Consider the following 16,219-nt stretch of genomic DNA (forward strand, 5'->3'; position numbering starts at 1 on the left):
TTTTTCTTTTTCTTTTCCTTTTCCTTTTTTTTTTTTTTTTTTTTTTTTTTTTTTTTTTTTTTTTTTTTTTTTGGGGCATATGGAACATTTCTTTAATGAACAAAAAAGAATTCCCTGTTTTTTAGATTGGTTTGCTTCAAATTCTACCATTAGTGTGATATGGTGGGTCTCCAGGGACCTCTTTAATCTCTTGAAATAGTGTATGTACAAAATGTATGTTTGTGCATCTGTGCAATTTATTTTTTTCTGGGAAAGAGCTGAGATTTTCACTGGCTTCTCAAAAGGTCTGCGATGAAAAGGCTTATGAATCAGTACTTTGAGGGAGGTTGCACAAGCTTCAGCAGGCGGCAGCAGCGGGCCCTACGTGGGCAGGAGAGGAGCTGGTCTTACTCTGCTCACTGAGATGAGCAAAGCCTCCAGCAAGAAGAACTTGCTGGGCTGTTGTTAGAAAAGATGGGAAAAGCAACTGTGTAGACAGACCTGGTGAAAGTGTTTCTTTACCCCATTCACCTGGGCTAAGCTGCCTTTGCAATGTGGAGGTAGGACAGCAGGCTTTTGTTTCTATGAATGGTTTGCCATATGGAACCAGAATTCATTCATTCAGCTACCAAGGGTTACTGAGGGCAGTGTTTTAGGAGCTGTTGCTTTACGAAGAACAAAACAGAGAAAAAATCTTTACCCTTATGGAGCTAACATCCTAGTGTTTCCTCATTTCTACACTGTATTTAGCAATTTATATTACTGCCTCGGTTTTCTGTATTACAGTAGAGGTCCCTGCTTAAACCTAAATTGGAATTTGAGCATGGGTGATCAATTTGGGTGGACATGCATGGGGAACGAGAATGTGACCCTGCGGCAAGAGAAAGCCATTGCATGAGTTTGACCCAGGATTACTTGGTCATTGGAAGAGAATACTAGTTCTGATTCTTACTCAGTGTCTGTTAGTGTTGTTTTGTTTTGTTTTGTTTTGTTTTGTTTTGTTTTGTTTCTTCCTTCCTTCCTTTCATTATGACTGCTGTGGAGAAAGAAGGAGAAGGAGAAGTCTTTAAGGGAAAACAGAAAAGATAAATCAGTCTAAAACTCTATGAGATGTTGGGTCATGTGTAGCACTGCCTTGGAAAATCTAACCATGTGTAACACAAAAGAGAAGGACAGTTTCTTTCCATCTCCTCCCACTTTGCAGAACATTCTATACTTTTGTCATCTTGGGAGCTCCTCATATCAAGCCACGGAAAAGAGAGGGAGTTAGTGGAAGGGACATGGTGATATTGGTTGATCCCTCATGGGAAACGTCAGAGTCCAGAGAGAAGAGGTGGAGCATCGGGGACCCAGTGGGACAGGATTTGCTCTTGAGCACAAGTCACCCTCTAGGAACACCCAGACAGACTTGGACAAGAGAGGTTTTGCAGAAGTCTTGTTGATTAGGTGTGGGCATGATTCAGAATTATATATGTCCCATGGCAGAAGTGTGTTTGCACAGTAACAGTAATTCTGAGCCTTATTGCACATCTTCCCTTAGCATATTGTTCTCTTTCATGTAGATGGGTGGCTTTTAAAACTCATTTGTTTTGATAAGCTGGTGAAACCTAGAGAACCGTGTGTTACACTATGTAGTAGAACTCAGTGGAAAATTACATTTATGTTAACCACAGTCTTTTTATCGTCCATATTTTACCCAGGCAGTAAATTAGGGTATATATACCCATGTACATTACATATGTATATAATATATATCACCCTATGGCTGAAAGAGACTGCCCAAGAAAGGATAAACTTGCAATGGGGTCCCCTCCCCAAGGCTGGGGTTCAGGACTCATTAGAAAAGGTATGGTTCCATTTCACTGAATTGCAGAGCAATTTTACTGGCATGCCTGGCCAAAGTTTGTCTGTGGTGGCTGGGTGTCTTAGTCTATTTTCTGTTACTTATAACAGGATACCTGAAACTGGGCTGGGCACGGTGGCTCATGCCTGTAATCCCCGCACTTTGGGAGGCTGAGGTGGGAGGATCACCTGAGGTCAGGAGTTTGAGACCAGCCTGGCCAACATGGTGAAACCCCGTCTCTACTAAAAATACAAAAATTAGCTGGGCGTGGTGGCACATGCCTGTAGTACCAGCTACTTGGGAGGCTGAGGCAGAAGAATCGCTTGAACCCAAGAGGTAGAGGTTGCAGTGAGTTGAGATCGTGACACTGCACTCTAACCCAGGTGACAGAGTGAGACTCCATCTCAAAAAAGAAAGAAAGAAAGAAAGAAAAAAAAGAATACCTGAAACTGGGTAATTTGTAAGAAATGAAATTTATCTCTTACAGTTCTAGAGGTTGGAAATTCCAACGTTGAGGGGTGCATCAGGTGAGAGCTTTCTTGCTGCTGGGGACTCTCTAGAGCCCTGAGATGGCACAGCTCATCATACAGCACAGGGCATCACACAGCACAGAACATGGTGTCACATTCCTTTTCTTATAAACCCACTAGTTTCACTCCCATTATGACCTATTAATCCATTAACCCTTTCATCTATGGATTAATCCAGGCAGACCCCTCTTTATCCAATCACCTCTTAAAGACTCCACTTCTTAATACTGCACATTGGGAATTAAGTTTCAGCATGAGTTTTGGAAGGGCATTCAAACCATAACACTGAGTGAGCAGGACATAATACTCCGGAACATATAGGGGGGTGCAGTCAGTTGCTGGGCACACCAGCATGCAGAGGGAATGGGGTGCTGGTACACTAGGAGACCTGAAGCATGTGGTGTCCATGTCAGGCGGGCACTGAGCAAAGGAACAATAGGCAAGCCCAGGCTATGAAGGTGCCGGGAGACCTGCATCCTGGGCACCTGGCTGGAGCAGAACATCACTGGGTATTCTTATTCCCAAGTGCTGACGCCCTGCCACAGCCAGAAAGAGCCAGAGAGCCCCTTCATCCTGCAGTCTTCTTCCAGCACTCTCTACTGAGAAAGCTTAACCTCACACTTACTGTGGGGGAGAAATTCTTAAAGGATTCACATTCATTATTACAGAGCATGCATGGAGCTGAGAGGCAACACAGTGCTAAGTGGCACAGAGGGAGATCTAATCTGGTCATGCTACTTTGTAATGTGGCTAATCCTGTTTTCCCAAGGACCTTTCACCTGGTGAGTAACCCTGACCTTGTGCTGGCAGTGTCTATGACCAAGACTGGAAATGAAGTTTGTGGCTATCCAGTTATTGTTCAGGTAAGATACATATGGCTAAAATTAGTCATGGCCTTTTAATTAAATTTAAGTAAAGCTTTATGCTTCCTTGTAGTGGAAAAGAAAACTGTCTTAGGATCCTATTTGAATGTTGTTAAAATATTTACAATAGTCTGCCTAGATTTTAAATTGAACATGTTCATGTACCTCTTAATTTAGTTTAGTCCAACAGATGGTGATTGTGGGCTTGCTGCATGTCAGGCACTATGCTAGTTACTGAAATCAAACCCAATGGCAAGCATAAGAAATTGTCCCAACAGTATTCATGAAGCTTATGGTCTCAGTGGTGGCTGCAGGCAGGTGGATGGCTATTAGATGCACCTAAATTTGATCATCAGGAACATATGCAAGGCCCCCGTTTCTAAAGGCCTTGGCAGCTGGAGAGAAAGAACCTAGTCAGGGAGGTCTTCCCGAAGGATGCAAGATCATCAATGTTAATTCTACCAAACGACCCATTTGAAATTCTCTTTTCATTCACTGTTGCAAATGCTTATAGCAGCCAGACAATTTATGGAGACTCCAGAGAAGTCTGGCTTTATTTGAGTTTTGGAAAAGACCTAGGAAGATCTTTTTTTTTTTTTTCTTCATATTTTCTGTCATTCTCACATGCTTATAACCAAAACCACTCCTAAAGGAGTATGTGTTTTTCCTTGCTAGTAAGGGAGAAAGTGTAGAAGCATTCCTGCTTTGCCTTTACTTTCTGTGTCCTCCGCAGTGTTTTCCATCCTCTTGTTGAACAGAATAGATTGCCTCCAAATAACATTTGTTTTATTCTGTGTTTTTAATAGCAACGAGGCAACTTGTTTTGCAGGCCCTGAATCCAAAATTGACACATAGCAATCTGGACAAATAACAAAGCTTAATTAAGTCTTCTATCCTGGTGATAAATATGAACTAAAAAGTTATTCTAGGAGATACAGTACATATAACAATATGTTCTTCTCTGTCAGGTGCCTCTTCAGTACAGACCACAGTGAGATACAACTCCATACACATACAATTTTAGTCCCTTAATCATTTTCGTAAAATTATAGATATGGGTGGTTTCTCCCAAGGTTACCATTTCGTAAGAAATAATTTGACCCCAAGGTAATTTGGATTACCTTTCAAGAATTTTTTGTTGCTAGTGTTGTATTTATTGAAACAACTGGTTTGTGAGAAAATACTAAAGTTCATGTAAAATAATAAAAATGAGGCATGGCAGGTTAATGCTATTAGACCCTTTTCTGTCCCTTGAAAACATAGTCTTTGGTTTTTCAGACCTCTGAGGGAGGCTTTATTGTCTGACCCATTAAATCAATTCTTGGGACTCGTTTATTTTCTTCTTTGCTATTAAGCTCTCGCTTGGTAAAGTAGATGTTATTAATTACAAAAGTTCCTTGAGGTGTTATGATATATTTAATTAGGACTAGTCTACTGGTTTAAGTTCTGTTCAATTGAAACTATTTCTTTACTTGTACTTGAGCCAACTTTCACAATTAGAATAAATATATTGTTTCTATTACATGTTTAACTGAATGTACTTAAGAAATAAACCTCTTTGATAATCAATGAAATGTAAATTAAAATAGCAACAAGGTACTTTTTTACATTTATTATATTCATGTTTTGGAAATATTGCCCATTTTTTGGCAAGAATGTAAGGAAAATGGGTCATTTAGTATATTATTGGCATAAGTGCAAAGTAAAATAATTTCTCTAGAAGGCATTTTGATATAATCTTTAAAATGATTTTTTTATCAGCAACTCTACTTCTAGAAATTCGTCCTAAAAATTATCATGGATTTCCCAAATATTTATTTACACTATTTGTTTATTTTAGAGAAATTTTGAGAAAGAACCCACATGTTTAACTATTGAAGATTAGTAAAATATCCCTACAATGAAATGGTATATATTTTTACAAGATGTTAGAAAAAGATTCAGGGAATATTGTTAAGAAAAAAAAATTGCAGTTACCAAATTGTATGCATTTTATGATTCTATTTTGTAAATCAAATAATGTGTATTTATAAAGATAAAAAGATTTCATCTCTAATCACTAAAATTTCAAGAGTAGTAGTTGTTACTGCATGGTGGGATTATGAGTAATTCTCTGCACTTTCTGGATTTATGCAATGAAAAACAACACTACTATAACCCTCTCATGAACTCACTTGACTCAGTATTTTGCCTCTTTTTTCAGAAATATAAGCCATACAACAATGGAGCTGCCAATCAAAAGTGGCATTACATGAAAGATATAAAAGCACTTGTGGCCTTTCATAGCACTGCCTTGGATAAGGAAATTACATCAGCAAATTACGCTGGCGTCTGTACATCATCTGTGATTAAAGAGGAAAACATTGATCAACCAGTAAGTGGTTCCTTCCGCTCAAAGATAAGAGAAAAAATAGGGTAAAAGAGAGTAATTTAATAAAACAAGAAAAATTTTTTCCCTAGAAAACTTTATGATCATACAAGTTGAATGCTGATTTTTGAGTGAAATCACTTAGACTCTGATTCTAGTAGGAAAGAATGAAGGAAAATTGTGAGAAAAAAACAAATTAGGTAGTTTATATTAATCTAACATACTTAAAATTTTTATTATGGAAATTTTCATACATATTTCAAAGTAGAGAGACTAGGACAATAAGTCTTCATTTATCCATCATTAGTATTTAACTATTATCTAGGTTTTGCCATGTTTGCCAACCCCAGACATTATATTATTTCACCTCCACATTAAGCACATACTTCTAAAAATTTTGGACATTTTCTGACTTACACTCATCATGCCATTCTCACAGCTAACAAGATTAACAATAATTCCTTGGTCATCTAATATTCTATCCTTAATCAAATTTCCCAGGTTGCCCTAAAATTTTTTTTTATGGTTTGTTGGTTTGTGTCAAGATTCAAATAAGGTCTCCATGTGACACTCAGTGACATAGTCTGGCTCCATTTTCATACTGAATGCCCCTTAATGGGATTTGTTTACTTTCTTCTTTGTGGCATCCTTTGACTTGTTTCCCCATCCCCCATAATTTCTGTAAATGAAATTGAGTCCTATAGTTGTAACTAGATTTATGTTTAACATTTTTTTTTGGCCAGAATCTTCACAGGTTTTCCCACATGTTTCCTGTGTATCACTCACATAGGCAATGTGTGGGTTTTCCATTTTTAGTCATGATAGTTATGAGTGGGTTCAGGTGTTTACAACCTGATTTCATGTTTAAAAATTCCCCAATGACATTTCACTTGATGTTGCCCTCTTGTTTCAAAAGGGTCAATTTTGTCTAATTCTATCATTTTTTTCCTACATTGATTAACTAAACTTTTACCAGAAGGAAGGACTTTAGCTCATCAATTCAATATCTGACTACTCAAAAATATGGTTGTAAGGGAATGTAGGATGAACATCTAATTCTTTCTATTGATCTCACTTATCTATTGCAGTGTAACAAAACCCCTAAAAATTTAGTGGCTTAAACAAAAAAAAAAAAACATTTCTTGCTTTGTGAGCCAGCGATTTGAGCTGAGGTCAGCTGGGCAGTTCTGCTGGTCTTGTCCCAGGTCACTAATGTGGCTACAGTCATCTGGTGGTTCTTTGGTAGTTGGATGTTTTTATGGGGATGGGATGGTCAAAGATGGCGTCCCTCACCCATCTGGTGGTTGGCAGGCTGTTAGCTGGGAACACTGGTTCTTCAACTACATGGCTTCTCGAGCAGGCTAGCTCAAGTTTGTTCACATTGTGGTCTCGGGCTTCCAATGGCAGCCAAAACAGAATAAGCTCCAATGTGCAAGCACTTCTTAGGCATCAGCTTGCATCACATTTGTTAGTGCTATGTTGGCCAAAGCAAGTAACACGGCCTTTCTCAGATTCAAGGAAAGAAGAAAAGGAGAAAGAGATTCTACTTCGTGATTGGTGGACCAAAATGTCACATTTTAAAAGGGCATGCAAATAAGAGTAGGATGGTTTTATTGTGGCCATCTTTACAAATAATCTGCCCCAATTTCTAGTGGCCAGTTTGTAGAGTTTTAAATTGATGCCAGTTTACTTCCAACAGTCTCCGATGAGTTGCAGTTTTGTTTTTATTTGCTTGGGGTTTATTTGTTTTTATTTATATTGTTAGCATCATTAAAACTCATAGGATTTTATATATTTAAACATTTTCAAAATATTTCAGTTATGGTTCTTTCTGTTGTTCCCTAATTGTCCCATTTTGGGGCAGTGGAGGCTCCTTCATGTTGGCTCCTGTGTCTTTTGGACATGATGATGGCTTCTTCTCTTTCAGGACACAAGATATCCCTTCATTGTCTTGTATATTTCTTGCCCCAAATCTGGAGCTGGCCATTCCTCCAAGAAGCTGATTTTGCACACAGCTTATGTTCATTGATGTTGAATTGTCATTACAGAATTTGGAAATACTTTAAATTTTTAAATTTAGCATTTTGGCTAAATTTAGCATTTTGGGATGTTAAAAGTGCTATATTTATACTGTAAAATGTTCTACAGCAATGCTATAACAATTTAGATGCTCCTATATAAAGCCATGTTTGTCTCCCATTTTAGGGATACTATTATCTCTCACCTGATGGAAAGAGAAAAACTATGCTCTGCTTGGCTTGTGGACAATCCATGAGAACAGAGAAGGGATTGAAACAATTGCTTCCAGGGGTTCCATTCCTCTGTATTTCAGGCACCAAGACTCAGAAGCCCTTCTTACAACGGCCATTCAAGGTCATCAGTGTGGCTGAGGTATGTAATGATCTGAGTTCTGCTAATGCATGTATGGCAACAATTTGGAAACTGATGCATTCATTATCTGCCTTGCACTCAAGTTCATCTCCACTCATTCAATTCATCTTCCTCAGATGCACCTTTACCATTCTACCTGCATTGATTTCCTTTTCCCCATTGTAATTTAAAATGCATTGTCTATTAATAGTTCAATAGACTCTTTGAAGTTAATTGGGCACTTCTGCAGCTTTAATCATTTACTGACATATTTCACTGTTCACAGTGTTGCTTTTAGGTGAGGAAGTAACTGCAAATCTTTACTTCATTGAACAGCTTTTTGCCTATATCCACAGGAAAAAAACTTCTTTTTACTAGTATGGAACATTTCAGGGGGAATTGGACGTGTTGTTGTTAATGACTGTTCAGTTTGGGGTGCCTGAATTCACACATCCATGTCTAATAGTATTTAGAGTTCATGGAGAAAAAAAAAAAAAAAAACTCTGCCACGTTCCTATAACTACAGAAGTAAAAACTAAGGGAACTTACATGCCTGAATAAAAAGGAGCGATTCCTAAAAGGTGGAATATCTTCCAGCCTGGTGTGCTTTTCAGGGCTTGCTCACCCCATCCCCAGATCACCCTCCTCCCTTCCCTAATCCTGATACACATTGGGGTTACAAAAAACCAGTTACAGAAAACATCAGCAGAAGCAATAGCTTTGAAGGAGAAAGGAAGTCAGTCCTCTGGGAAACCTGAAAGCATCTGGTTTGCTTTGAAGATAGTAGGATAATGTTAAGGAGGTGGTGAGGAGTTGGTTGGAAAGAATCTCCAATGCTACAGAATTTCAGACAGAACTTTGCCCTCAGGGCAGCATCCTAGTTTGGAATGAAAAGGGAAAGCAGAAGAGTGGTGTTCACCACCCTTACTACCATGTGGTTAAAGCTACAACCATTCCCCTCCTCATTCATCAACATCTTCCACCATATGGTGGAATCATCCTAAAGTTAAAAATTCAGAGGCTATCTGTCATGTTCGTGTATGGTTACTTTAATCCAGGCTCTCTCTGGCCATTGCAGAGAGAAAGCAAAAAAACAAATAAACAAACAAACAAAAACAAGAGAATGCCAAAAACACAAGCCAGATGCCCAAAGTCACCTAGTGACTCAGTGACAGGCCTGAGAGGGAACTGAAGAATTTGGATCCAACATCCTTCCAACTCTAGTATTCAATATCTCTAACACACGAAGAGAGCATTGCAAAATGTAGACACCACACACACATACACACATTTATTAATAGGCTGAAGTGTAGCAAACTAAAACAAGAGTTTGAGTAAATGTACAATTTATTTTAAAAAATAATTAGGTTGATTTGTCGTGTGACGAGGCTGAAAAAACTCTAAGTTATTACCAAGCACGTCTATTGTCTTTACGGATGAAGACCTGCACGCAAGCTGCATCTCACAGTGGCATGGCAGCCACACACCAGAAGGCAGTGAAAATAATTGCATACAAAAATGGGGATGGATATCGTAATGGGAAGTTAATTGTGGCTGGAACATTCCCCATGGTAAGTGGCTATCACTTAAATGCTGTTTGTATCTTCAGAGGTAATGATAATGGCAATTCTTCTGACAAGAAAAAGCAGTGGGATTGAGTGATAAATGTCCCTGGCCAGATTCACCAGTTAAAGCTGATGAGATCAAGATCTCTGTTTATTGAAAGACATTTTATTTCATTGTATGTCAGTGGATACAGACTTAGAAACCCAGAATTCAGTTTTTAGATTGGCTCTAGAGTAGAGATCTGTAAGAAAGAGGAAAACAAAGCTACTAGATTTTCTTCCTTCTTATGATAGACGGAATGCCTTTTTCTGCCTTGTTTCTCATGCCAGCTTCAAGTTGTATGTCATCTGAATCATCCAATAGATGCCACCTCATTCACCATCTGGAGTATCTGGGCATGTATTTGTTGATAGGATGTTTTGTTTTATTTTCAAATTGGGGAAGCAGGGGCTGTGTTAGGAGCAACTAGGTGGTCTGCCTTGGGGGCTGCTCCTCATAGTCATAGGAAGAGAGGAGAAGCTAGAAGGCCCAAACCCAGCTTTGTCTTTGCACTACTTGGTGATTATCTTGACTATTCACTCTAGCCAATGCCTTTAATAATGTATTTTACAAGTGATGTTTGATATGATATGGAGTTACCCTGCAGACTTCCTTGCAAGCACACGTATCTATTCCCTCATCTCTTTGGTTGAAAATATATTTTTAAATTAAGATATTGTCATTCAATAGACTAAGCAAAATACAGAAGTTAGCAACTCCAAGATTCACCCAGGGATCCACAGCTGGCTTTTATGGTCTTGGGCAAAAATTTTAATCTTTCATCCTGTTTTTCCATCTGCACGATGGAGGCAATAATACCTGTCAGTTCTTGGTTTGAAGGTTAACTACTTATTTATTTTGAAGCGGTTTATCAGTATGAAGTATTACAACAGTTGTATAACTTATAAAGCAACAAATTTGAAAGTGGATTTTAAGTTGAACATTTCTTAGAAGATACTCTGATGCTAAAATGTATTAATATATGTCAGCTGCCATGTTAAATTTTTGGAGCTAGGAAATTTACAGCTGGATTGGACTACTGTTGTGAAATTAGGTAGGACAATCTAATATGGAAAATAATCTCTGATCCAAAGATCAACTTCAGTAGTAATTCAGATTTCTATTTTCTCAAATTCGATTTTTTTTTTTTTCAGATTTTTAGAATGACAAGCTTTTAATGATTATTCCCAACCCTATCACTTTTGCCTGTCAGATCCTTACTGCCTGTGTTATCTAGCTTCTTACAGAATGCACGGAAAAACTCGGGCTTGCCAGAGCAGCCTCCAAAGTATATACCAAAGATGGAACCCCAATCTTTACCTTGCGTGATTTGGTTTTATGGGCTCTAGATGAATCCTTTCTCCAGAGAGACTCTGAGAAACAAAAGCAAGATGCAGCTCCTGTTGGAAAAGAACAGATAATTATTGAAAGTATGGAAGGTTGGCTACAATCTACAGCATTTAGCTGATTCTATTTATGCTTGATTATAAAAATGTTAAACATGATTATTTCATTTAGTCACTTTTTTCAGAATTTCAAAATCATAGGAAGGTACTTTTGTGACCCAAAGAGTGTCAATGAAATTCTCATGTTGTTTTTACCTTGCAGAATTATAAGAAAAATTAAAACTTAATGCAAATTATGATTTTAGCACTGAAACAATAAATAAATTACATATAATTAATAAAATATGTTTGACAGTTCAGCTACTTTATGGAACATCATCATTTTTTGTTCTTACTCAGAACCAAAACCAACTGGAGACCACTTGAGAAATGGGGGCTGGATCAATGGAAATCTCTTGCTACTATTAGAAGGGAAGGTGTCCTCTCTATCTCTCTGTGCTTCTACCATCATTCAACTCCCCTTCCCAGTCTCTGTCTTCTCCACTCTTTACTATCTCCCAGAAGCTCCAGTCAATGTCCATCTATTGTATTTTTGGGCATATTGCATGATAACGGTCTGTTTATAGCTGTGTGTGTCTTATTAGACTATTTGCAGTTTGAGGGCAGTGACTGTGTGTGTCCCAAACAACAGTCTGCTAAAAAAAAGCAAGTCTTGGTAGTAGTGATTCAGTAGTTTTCTCAGTATGAGATTTCCACGGTTGTATTGAGAGGCATAATTTAGAAATTAAGAACTTCGGTTTTGGAGCCAGAATACCAGGGTTCAAATCCCAGCTTTGTCACTTGCTAGCTCAATGGCCTTGCGTAAGTTGTTTAACTATTCTTGTATTCCAATTTTCTTATTTATAATGTTAGGATACATTTTAAACTATATTTTACTATTTTAAGTTTCTTACATAAAATTTACATATTTTACTATTTGTAAAATAGTCAATTACTTCATGGATATATATATATATTTAATATGTCTTCATTACATAGATAACATTGTCTTAGTCCATTAGTGTTGCTGTAACAGAATACCACAGGCTGGTTAATTTATAAAGAACAGAACTGTATTTCTCACAATTTGGGAGGCTGCAAAGTCTAAGAGCAAGACAGTGGTAGATCTGGTTGTCTGGCGAGGTTACATTCTCCAGAGGGGAATAATGTTTTGTCCTCACACAATGGAAAGCAGAAAGGGCAAAAGAGCCCAGCACTGTGCGAAGCCTCTTTTATAAGGGTCTTAATTCTATTCACAAGAAGAGAAGCCCTTATGATCTAATCACCTCTTAAAGTCTCTATCTCTCTTAATATCATTACACTGACCATTAATTTTTAACACCAGAATTTTGGAAAGCACGCATTCAAACCATAGCAAATATATCTATATATTTTCACTTGAACACATATATATATGTGTATATATATATATTCAATATCTGTATTCATTTGATCATCATTAATATATTCATTTGGTCCGCATAAATATGAATATATATTCATATGTGTATTTATATATACACATGCACATATATAACTTAGAACACTGCCTGGTTGATATTTACCAAACATTCAGTGAAATTACTTATCACTTTTGTGTATAGGATATTACTTATTTCATCTTCAAACAAGTTTTAAGAAATAATTATGTGAACATTTAATGCCTAGCTGATTGCTGAAGCATATATTTCTGCCTTTATTTGGCATACAGAATATCTGAACTTCAGGTTTTATAAAATTATAAGTTAAAACGCTATTCTTTAAATTCTTATTAAAAGCCTGGTTGCAGTAATATTATTAATGTAGGACTATCAAAAGGGCATTCTTTTGAATCCATCTCTTCCTCCCTATATTCTAAAGGGTATGCTTAAATCAGGCAAGGCCATCAGTAGACTGCCCCCTTGATGGAATTGTGGCTTGGTGTTATGCCATCAGTTTGCATTAAGGAACTTTAAAGAAACAGCTGTTTGTCAGAATTCAACATGGTGCTTACTATGCAGGCAGTGGTTAAGAGCACAGCCTTCATTGGCAGATGGCCTGGATTCTAATCCTTACTCCGCCACCACCCAGCTATGTCACTAAAGCTCAGTTACCATATCTGTAAAAGAAGACTGATAATAAGCCCTAACTCAGAGTCTTAGAGTACCATTTTTAGAATCACATGAGACGATATATGTAAAGGCCTTAATAAAATACCCAGTATATAATAAGTTCTCAATATATATTAATTTTCTTTTGCAGGGTACTGTTAGCTATATCACAAATAGCCTCTTTATGAGGACCCTTAAATGAATTTTTCTCAGATCTCAGAACCAGGAAAAGTGCATTTTCTATGGAATTTCTCACTATATGTGGGCCATATGAAGCTGGAAATTGTGTTTTTCTCTTTGCTTTGGCCATTAGGAAACTCAGAGTCAAAATTTTGCTTTATCTCTAGCAAGTAAAATCAGGGTATTTATTTCAGTTTAACAGTAAAATAATATCTAACATCTATTTGATGCTTATCAGAGTAAACAGGCCAAACACTATTTCTTCTAAGCATATTACTTTGTTCTTTTAAAAAAAGAAACAGCAGAATGAGATATTATTACTCATTTAAAATATAAGAACACTAAGGTACTTTATCCCTGGCTTTAGTCTATTCCTATACTCCTTTCCCCTGTGCTTGATTTTTTATCTCTATTTTTTCCATTTTGGAATAGGTATTTTGGTAAGCCACCTCAAATTTCTTTCAGAACTAGGTGATGTGTAAGAAAGAAATTAAAACATATTTACAATCTTATTAGTTTGTTGTTGTTGTTGTATATGAAGTTTCTGACCAAATTTATGTATTAATCTCTGATTTTGGCATTGCCTGTTTAAATCAAATTAAGTTATTAATGAATAATAAAATATTTTGAATAAACAAATTCAGAAAGCAAATTTATTCATTATTCATTGAACAATGATAAATGTGTCATTTTTCCACCAGAAAATCTAAGAATGAAAGTGAAAAACAGATTATTTCCAAAATCTGTGACATCTGATAGTTTGGATGGTATAGATAAGTCTTTGCTTACCCTCATCCTCAGAAATCCTATTGCCATCTGGGTATCTTCTGGTGAACCATTTCTACCTCCAAATGGTAAGTTTTTTGTTTTTGCTTTCTTTCAAGCAAGTATATGAAGGGAGAGAGAAATACATTTTATGCCATCATAAGAAAATGAATTAAATGGGTATAATATCAACATAATAACATCAAATTTGCACAAAGAACAGAAGGTTCATCAATTAATATGTGCACAAGGATAGCTATACTCTCATATTTGCACATTTGCCTGTTTTTTTCTTACTGGAATGGAGTATTCTGTGTGGAAAAATGTCTAATTTAGTTGATAAAGAGATCCTTGGTCTATAAGACTGAGAATAATGGTATACATTAGAAAATAACAAATGAGTTTAATTCACACTGAGGACGACCTGTCTGCACATTTTCATTTTTAAGAACTGCACCCTTTAGGCAGTAGGTGGATGTTTAAAAAATGAATGGTTCCAAGCCAGGCTTTCATCACCTCCAAATAGTTTGTGGAAGTGGAAAATGAAATATGGCTATTGCATATGGTAAATCTATATAATAAAACAGCATCGTTCCTCTTCTTTTTTTTACCCCTCCATTCCATAAAGAAATGCCTTAAGCCCTGTCATCTTTCAAATGAGGTTTCTTTTAATGACCCTTACCTTTTAATTACTTGTTTCTAATTGAATCTATTTCTTTGAGCAGAAAGTTCTTTATAAATTATTGGTGTGTGTGATAAATTACTGTTGATAAAATATCTTGTATTTGTATTATTCTAGCTTTGCAGAAAGCAGAAAAATTAGAGAAACAGAACTGGCTGAAAAAGGACAGAATTTTGGCTGATCTAGATACCATGAGACACAAAATGAGACAGTTAAAAGGTCAGTATGAACTATACCAAGCATAACCATATTTAATTCAAAATGTAACCTCAAATTGCTAATGGTTATTTTCTACCATTAGATACCAAGTGTTTAACTAAGGAACATTATATAAATATTGTCTTATGTAAATCATTTGAGCAAAGTCTAAAACCTAATAATATATTTTTGGTCTGATTTTATATCTGTAAAATTTTATATTAAAATGGAAATACCCAAATGGGACTTCTGCCATATTTTTTAAATAGGAAAGCTCACCTGAGGGCAAGGAGAAACTACCCCCGGTTGTTTTGGAGAATAATTTCCCCTCAACAGACTATTCTGTGGGGCTTTGGAATTAAATTCTTAACAACTACCCTGCCTGTCCATATTGCTAGGGAAGAATTTTTTTTTTTTTTTTAAGTAGTCTGAATGAGGAAGTACTAAAATCTTCAGAAGTCAGTGTCAGTAACTTAAAATGACTCCTTTTTACACAGCATGAGACATGCTAATCACAGTCCAAGTGATCAATTATTGGTCTCCTCCTTCTATTCTCTTTAACACAGAATCTTAGTTTTCTGACCTTATACTATTCCCAGGACTTGAGATACAAATGGTACTTTGGGGAGAAACAGTGTACTATGGACTTGAGTCTAGGAAGGAACACATTTCAAACTCAGTAATTGCCACATCAGAATTTCAACTCCTGATGCTGTCTTGTGTTAAAAGCATATGAATCTTGCTTCACTAAATGGCAGAACTAGTCCTAACTGCATTAGACTGCACTGTAGTTTGAAATGGCTATTACCAGTTGTTACCAAAAGAATAATTGGGTGTAAGTGAAAATAATTACTACTACTAACTTCTACCACTCCTACTATTAGACATTTTCACTTGAATGTTCCATGGACATGTCCAAAACCACAACTGTCCTATTACGCCAACACCAATGCCTCCTTTGTTTCAACTAGTAGTGGGTTCTACTACCATCTACCCAGGTGTTCCTCCTCAAAAACCTGGAAGTCACTCTTGGCATCTCCCTCTCTCTCACCTTCCCCAAGCAAATATTCAGTAAGCCTTGTTACTTTGAATCTGTTGATCTCAAATGAATGTCACTCTCTCAGTCTATATATCATTATCCAAGTTCAAGCTACTATCATCTATATATTCCTTGGACCATTGGAACAGTTTTCTAACTGGTCTCCCTGCTTCTGTCTTGACAATGGTTTCCATTCTATAAATAATGGTGACATTCTGAAATTGAAGTTATCATGCAAAAATGCAAAGGTATTATGATACTCCAGGCACAAAATCTTGCAAGGTTTCCTATTATCTTTAGGACAAATCCTTGAAACTCCTTA

At 36.7% G+C, this 16,219-nt stretch overlaps 1 protein-coding gene across 1 annotated transcript in view; it reads left to right on the forward strand.

Annotated features, from left to right (window-relative positions):
* Positions 1–16,219, forward strand: part of DCDC1 (doublecortin domain containing 1) — a 393,105-nt gene that overhangs the window by 338,530 nt on the left and 38,356 nt on the right. The window contains exons 20-26 of the mRNA XM_017885762.1: positions 3,122–3,215; positions 5,419–5,589; positions 7,789–7,974; positions 9,321–9,524; positions 10,796–10,988; positions 13,915–14,067; positions 14,778–14,879. Of these exons, the coding sequence (XP_017741251.1) occupies positions 3,122–3,215; positions 5,419–5,589; positions 7,789–7,974; positions 9,321–9,524; positions 10,796–10,988; positions 13,915–14,067; positions 14,778–14,879 (1,103 nt within the window). The remainder of the gene's footprint in view (positions 1–3,121; positions 3,216–5,418; positions 5,590–7,788; positions 7,975–9,320; positions 9,525–10,795; positions 10,989–13,914; positions 14,068–14,777; positions 14,880–16,219) is intronic.

Source organism: Rhinopithecus bieti, unplaced genomic scaffold, assembly GCF_001698545.2.
Source record: "Rhinopithecus bieti isolate Rb0 unplaced genomic scaffold, ASM169854v2 scaffold_13558, whole genome shotgun sequence".
Classification (NCBI taxonomy): Eukaryota; Metazoa; Chordata; class Mammalia; order Primates; family Cercopithecidae; genus Rhinopithecus; species Rhinopithecus bieti.